At 31.7% G+C, this 7,287-nt stretch overlaps 1 protein-coding gene across 1 annotated transcript; it reads right to left on the bottom strand.

Annotated features, from left to right (window-relative positions):
* Window positions 1-2,509: 2,509 nt before the first annotated feature.
* On the bottom strand, window positions 2,510-6,173 carry LOC123885713 (uncharacterized protein At2g37660, chloroplastic-like). The gene is made up of 9 exons (XM_045935027.1): window positions 5,676-6,173; window positions 4,465-4,577; window positions 4,310-4,363; window positions 4,083-4,167; window positions 3,815-3,920; window positions 3,376-3,462; window positions 3,142-3,239; window positions 2,922-3,031; window positions 2,510-2,733 (listed from the first exon to the last, which is right to left on the bottom strand). The coding sequence occupies exons 1-9, from the start codon at window positions 5,944-5,946 to the stop codon at window positions 2,668-2,670; spliced, it is 990 nt and encodes a 329-aa protein (XP_045790983.1). The 5' UTR covers window positions 5,947-6,173; the 3' UTR covers window positions 2,510-2,667.
* Window positions 6,174-7,287: the final 1,114 nt, after the last annotated feature.

The following is a 7,287-nucleotide window of genomic DNA, read 5'->3' as shown; positions in this document are numbered from 1 at the left end:
TGCTGAACCTTACCCGAACCCAAAATTTTCCCGAACACTGACATACATACAATACGAAAAATTTCAAATAATAAAGTACAAACCAAAATTTCAATGCATTAAACTTACAAATGAAATGATATTCCAAAATATCAAACCAAAATTATTAAAACCATAAAATAGTACCGGTACAAACCAGTATTCCAAAATACCGTCAAAACAACCACATAACCAAGAATGTTTTACATCATTGTTCACTGAAATTGCTAAAAAAACAAATAACTAAGAACCATTGTTCATTAAAAATCCTAACTCAAGTAGATAAATTATATGATCTTTGACATTATAAATAAATAAATAGGGGTAATATAGTAATTTTATATAAACGGGCGGGTTCGGGGACGGGTTCGGGGTGGGTACCAATATCTCCGTTACCCGCCCCATCCCCATGTTTTGAAATCGGGGAAAACCCAAACCCGAACCCAAACCCAGTCAAATCGATTTTTCCCCGTCAAACTCGGGGTGGTTTCGGGCGGGTACCCGCGGGTACGGGTTCTGTTGCCATGCCTAATCAAAACTATTGGCATGGATTATGTATGCAATTCTACATTTTACAGTTTTAATATGAATGCATAAAATAACAGAGCAAAGAAATTAATTATTCCGCGAGGAACTATTCATCATCAATATTACGTTGAATCTATATTATATTGGTTGGTATATCTCGCATGTCCTGAGATCGTAACTAGACTCTGATACCATATAAAAGCTAGCTATGAGAGAAAATGAGAGAAACATTTGTCATTGATCTAAACCGAAACATTTACAAGCTCAGAGGAGAACTAAAACTTAAACTGAAACCGAAATCTAACTAATTTTAACTGATTGCTAACTACTAGTAACTGATATAACTGATATAACACAGTCAACTTAATAAACAACAACCACCAAAGTATATTCTTAATAATAAAAAAATCAGCTTAATTTAAACTTCATCTAATATTTTCGTTGGTAAGAATCACACATATCTTCCTCAAAAATGGACATTAACAAGTCAATGAGACAAATTTTAGAAAAGTCGATTAACCAACATGATTAAAATAGTATTCACTTAGTGTTACACTTGATAATGAAATAGTAATAATTAACATAGTTTTCAATTAGTATTATACATAATGAAACCAAATCTTGAATCGAGAAAGGCCAACAAAAATTAGTAAATAAATTAAATAATCATACAAGCATCGATTAATTCCAAAATTTCAGCTAATTCTTCTGTGATTTAATTATTGTGCTTCTTCTTCCTCTCCCCGTTTCCTTCCAATAGCATTGAAGAGAACGTTGGCACCATGCCTCTTCCACACAGGTTTTCAATTCATGTCCTTCATTTCTTAGGTAGTACTCACCACGTGGAACCCAAATGTCACCAATATATCATTCAAACATTATACCTTCTTACACCGGTTTTCACCACAAGTTTAATTAATATGTCATTTCTGTCATCTAGTTTCAGCCTCCTCCCGATCGTAGTTACAGAAATCGAACCGTCTCCCAGTGGTATTTCCGAGTTTTTGGAGGCTCTGTGCGAAATATGGGTAGTTGTAGGAATAGAACCGTCTCCTAGTGGTGTCTCCGAGTTTTTGGAGGCTCTATGCGAAATATGAAAGTGACCCTTTAATAAATAAAAAAACGTAATTGACTTTGGGAGAAAACGAATGATGGGAATTGGAAACTATGTGAGGTGAATTGGGAAACACAATTAAAATAGTAAAATTGTGATTTTTAATTTCAAATTTTAGAATCCCTAACTTGTAAAATTTAGTTTTTACCTTTGTTTCAAATTTAATGAAATTTTTTAGAATAGAAGGAGCCAAGGAGGAGTAGCTTAACGCCGCCGGTGATGGTGGCAGGTCGACGCTGGTGGTGAATTAATGGAGTTTTTGAGAATAGACGGATGAGTTAGTTTCTTGTTTTGATGTTTTGATTTTGGTGGTACATTACACGCTTCTCTTCTCTGCTGCTTTTTTTTTTTCTTAGAAAAACGGGTTGGGCCTTACAACATGTTCTAACATAAATAATTAATTTTTTCACTCCCTAACTTACTAATACTACAACCCTATAAATTTTTTTTTGTGGTCCTCATTTTTAAGAGACCTTGTGTCACGACCCATGTCGCACATGGGCCTGGGCCGCCCATGGTCCTCCCTACCAAGTTCCGTGTCAATCATTACTTAACCAACTAACGATTGGTTAAAATGGAAACCCCGATATGTCAATTCGAGTCATATCCAAAGTTGAAAAACATTTCCTTCCACCCTTATATTTATACTTTTACTCCTATAAACAAAAAAAAAATAAAAATCAATTTTGCCCTTTATATCATTTTGGTAAAACATTTTCGTGGCTAGACGGCAGAATCTGATAGCTCCACCAGTAAAAAAGCTTAATTGCAAGGGCGTTGATGATGAAGAAAAAGAGAAAAGCGAAGTGAAAAATACCAGTGATACTAGAATCTAGGTGATGTGAACAATTTGAAACGGAACAGATTTTAAGCAAGTTATCAGGTGATAGAATGAAGAAGTATATATACAATATTTGTAAAACTGAAGCTCCTAATTATGATACTTATGAGACATATGATGATATGAATCGTTCTTTATGATATACAAGTTTTCATTATAAGTCTAGTTAGCTAGAGCGCGCGGCCTCAAATAATTCTCGCCACTTCTGAGTATCATTTCCGGGACCTTCACCCTGAAATAAATGCATTTTAGAATCAACAATCGAGTTATAAATATTTCCAGCATTTGATTTTTACACTAAATACGAATCACAATCTTAACAGTACCAAATAATTTAAGAAATTTACAGTTGTGATTCTATAATGTGACTTTCATCTCATATACTTAACACATCCATTTATATCATTATATATTATATACCTCGACAGAGCTAACTTCGTATATTTGATTTTCAGTGACTTCTAAGTCTAGTGCCTGTATACAGGCTTCAGCCACAACGATTCTACTGGCCTCTCCCACTAGTTTATCTCCTGAAAGCCGTCAAAAAATTTCTTACTATTTTATACAGTATAAACTATTTTGTATAAAAAAAAAGTATAAATTATCGTATAAAGTAATTTAATGAACATTATTCATATACCTTGACCTATAAGTACTGCTCGTCGTTGGCCGGCTGTTGCTTTGAGTAAAGTATTGAGATCATAAGATGTGTATGGTCCATCTGTCAACCTTCCAGGTCTAAAATGCATTTAAATATACCACATAAGGATATTTCGAGAATGAACGACGCATAATTCAAATCCTCCACCTTTGTATTTTAGTTATGAACATGATAAAAAAAAAAGGTATAAAACATGCAACATTTTCATCTTACCTAATTATGGTATATGGAAAGCCAGAATTCTGAAGAAATTCCTCGCCCATCTTCTTATACTTCAAGACACCAAATAGGTTCATAATGCTACGTCAAAAATAAACATCAACAAGTGAATGAGAAAACTTTTAGGGAAGTCCATTAACCAACAGACTTAACTTAGTATTCATTTAGTGTTACACTGAAATAGTAATTAACATAGTTTTCAATTAGTGTTATACATAATGAAACCAAATTTTGAATCAAGAAAGGCCAATAAAAACTAGTAAATGAATTAAATAATCATACAAGTATCAGTTAATTCCAAAATTTCAGCTAATTCTTCTGCTAGTGTTACACTTGATGGTGAAATAAATAGAGTTTATAAATGATCATGGATAGGTTAAACTAATGTCTTAAAGTTCAAATTAAGAAAGAACTAATTATTAGGTATACTTACTTCCATGGCAATTCATTACACTTTGTCACACCTATTGATGACACAAGAACAACTCTCTTCACCGACGAAGGCAACACGGATATTAGATTCTTCACTCCCACCCAATCTTCAAATAAATACAAATAGTCAAAATCGAAATATTGAGAAGTGTTTAAAAAGTTGATGATTAAGGAATTTTCCACACATGAATCTTCACCTAATTAATCAATTTCAATTTAGCTATGAAACCAAACGCATCAACATATATTATGTATAATGTGATTCTTACCAACTCTTTCTGGTGTATTTTCATCATCCCACCGCCTCGAAGGAAAAGCCGTTGTTCCAGTGCAGCAAATCACATGAGTGACTCCCTATGGAGAAAAGGGAAGAGAAAAAGAAATGCAAATTATTACTATACATTCTCTTGGTTGAATGAAATGATGAATCAAATAAAAATAATACCGACGAAACAAGTATCAGTCATGCATTGGTTAAGTACTTTAAAGAGCTTACTTCAAATATAGATGGATCCAAATCACCCTCCTTCCTTGTGTCTCCTTTGAATACCTGTCATATTCAAGAACTCTATATATTGAGCCAAAAAGCTTTTTCTGCAAAAACTCCTTAAACCAAAAAGTCCTAGATTTGTTCACCAAACAGTGATATACCTGCAATCTCTCCTCATCTTGTTCACCAAACAGTGCTTTAGCTTTCTCAAGATCCCTAAGAATCAATCGCGACTTAATATTCCGTTGAAGCAGTGATGCTGTAACTAGCTGCCCTGAATATTTAGTAAATCAAGTCAATAGGTTCACAAACTTCCCCAATCAAAACCATTGGCATGGATTATGTATGCACTTCCACATTTTACAGTTCTAATCTCAATGAATAAAAGATGAGAGAAAATGCGTGAATCAGATGCCACAGAGGTTGTTACTACTATTCACCGACAATATTAAGTTGACTCTATTTTTTTTTTTTTGGTTTACAATGAGCTGGGAATCGAACCTAGGACCTAAGTTGACTCTATTTTAGATTAGGTAGTATAACTCGCATGTCCTTGGATCGTAACTAGGCTCAAATACCATATGAAAGTAAACAATCAGAAAAAAAATGCGCGAATCAGATCACAACTGAATTATTGAATAACGAGTGAAATACTCAAATACATGTTATTTACGAGCGCAAAAAGGAAAACTAAAACTTACAAACTGAAACAAATATCTAACTAACTGTAACTAACTATTAACTACTAACTGATATAACTGATATAACACATAGTCAACTTAATAAACAACAACCAGCAAAGTATTTCTTTAATGGTAAAAAAGTCAACAACTATTAAGGGCCTGTTTCTATTTGGATTAACTTATTTGAGTTTATCTATTGACATAAGTACTAGTGTGAAAACTTGTAAAAACAGCTTATTTTCATAAACTCTCTATGATAACTTATGAAAACAACTTATAACTTATACAAAAACAATTTAACTTTATCTTATCTTCTGTTATAAAAATAACTTATAATCACTTATCGTGATAAGCACTTATGCTAGCATAAGCCACAAATTATGAAAACAACTTATAACTTATACAAAAACATTTAACTTTATTTTATCTTCTGTCATAGAAACAACTTATACATAACCGCTTATCATGCCAAAAATTATGAAAACAACTTATAACTTATACAAAAACAATTTAACTTCATTTTATCTTTTGTTATAAAAACAACTTATACATAACCACTTATCATGATAACCACTTATACTAGCATAAGCTATAAATTAAGCTGTTTATCCAAACATGGGCTAAAGCTAATCCAACTTTGAATTACAGAAATAAGTGAAATGAAAGAAGAAGAATGGAACAATGTTTACCAACACCTCCTGAGGCACCAAGAACAAGGACCAGTTTGGAAGATGATGATGAGGGAGTGTTTTGTTTATCCTGAGTAAGAGGTTTTTGTGAGTCTGTAGAAACAGCTTTTGCATAAACGCGCTTGTAATTAGAAGTCTGTTTGGAAAAAGAAGAAAAAGAAAGGGATATTTGGTTATTATTATTATTATTAGGGAGTTTGGTGATGAAAAGTTGAGAAGAAGAAAGAGAATGAAACTGAAGGAAAGTGGAAGCAGCACTTGTAGAAGCCATTATTATTCATTACAGATTATTACAACACGAACATACTCTATACAGGACACACTCAACTACAACCTCAATTAGGCACCACAAGTTTTTCTTTTTTCTTTTCCTTCATATTCATTTTCATTCATATAATTAATTACAACCTCAAAAAATCTTTTTTTGTGAGGAAAGAGTGAGACTTTAGTACAGTACTAATATTTTTCTTTTTGTGAGAATATCTTTGTGAGAATCCTACAACGATAGGAAGTTTTAGGGAGGTATAAGATGATTTGGTGGTCGATGGTAGATCTGTGATAATTATTATTTTATTTTTTTTATCAATTGTTAGTTAGTTTAGTGATGATTGATGCTGAATTTGATATGGAGGATTACGATTTAATTTGCTCACAACTGCAATCGGAGGGCTGGAGCCTGAAACCACTTGATGTCAGAACTGACCTCGAACAAGATTAAATTGGGGTGAAAACAAAAAAAAAGTATGAAAGTTTAACTAAAAATAGTAAAATTTATTTTAAATTTATCTTTTTATAAATTAAAAAAGTGATTTTCAATAACCTAAATATTTATTAGATATTTAACTTGAATAAAAATCATATCTTTTTTTAAAAAAAGCTATCTCTAAAAAATTATTTTTATGAAAAGCTATTTAAAATAGTTTTTTCTTAGAGATTTATTTAAAATTTTATGATCCAACAAATTTGTAACAAAATAATGAAATACTTAATAAACAACCAACAAAACCTTTCTTTAATAATAAAAAATTGACAACCACTTAGGATCTATTTGAATTGACTTATTTGAATTTATATATTGACACAAGTATTCGTGCAATTTTCTTAGAGAACTTATAAAACCAACTTATGACATGTTCATAAATTGTTTTCAAATTATTTCCATAAACTTTTCAAGATAGCTTATGAAAACAACTTATAATTATAAAAAAAAAACTTTATTTTGGGTATATTTTGATAAACAACTTATTTGCAGTTTATTGCACAAATGCTCGTGTATAAATTTGCAGGACCTATCTTTATAGCAAAAGACAAAATAAAGATAAATTGTTTTTATAGATACTACTATTCAAAATTAAGCAATCCAAATTAAGCTCTTTATTCAAATATGGCCTGAAATTAATCCAAAATCGAACTAATCACTTGATTAGCTAACAACAAGTTTAACTTCAGAAAATAATTTATCTTTTCAACTTTGAATTACATAAATAAGTAATCCGAAAGAAGAAAAATGGAACAATGTTTACCAACACCTCCCGAAGCTTTTCAGGAAGATGTTCTAACTCTCATGTGCATGTCCAACAAGGTTTTGGTGGAGATGTGGTGTCTCCCTTTC

This window comes from Trifolium pratense, linkage group LG5 (genome assembly GCF_020283565.1).
Source record: "Trifolium pratense cultivar HEN17-A07 linkage group LG5, ARS_RC_1.1, whole genome shotgun sequence".
NCBI lineage: Eukaryota > Viridiplantae > Streptophyta > Magnoliopsida > Fabales > Fabaceae > Trifolium > Trifolium pratense.
The sequence above is the reverse complement of the archived record's forward strand: the minus strand, read 5'-3'. Positions and strand labels throughout refer to the sequence as shown.

Coding starts and splice junctions, on each gene's coding strand:
- LOC123885713 (XM_045935027.1), bottom strand. CDS start 5,946: ATGGCTTCTACAAGTGCTGCTTCCACTTTCCTTCAGTTTCATTCTCTT. Junction 4,364..4,464: donor AAGATGAGGAGAGATTGCAG/GTATATCACTGT, acceptor TGAATATGACAG/GTATTCAAAGGAGACACAAG. Junction 3,032..3,141: donor AGCAGTACTTATAGGTCAAG/GTATATGAATAA, acceptor GACGGCTTTCAG/GAGATAAACTAGTGGGAGAG.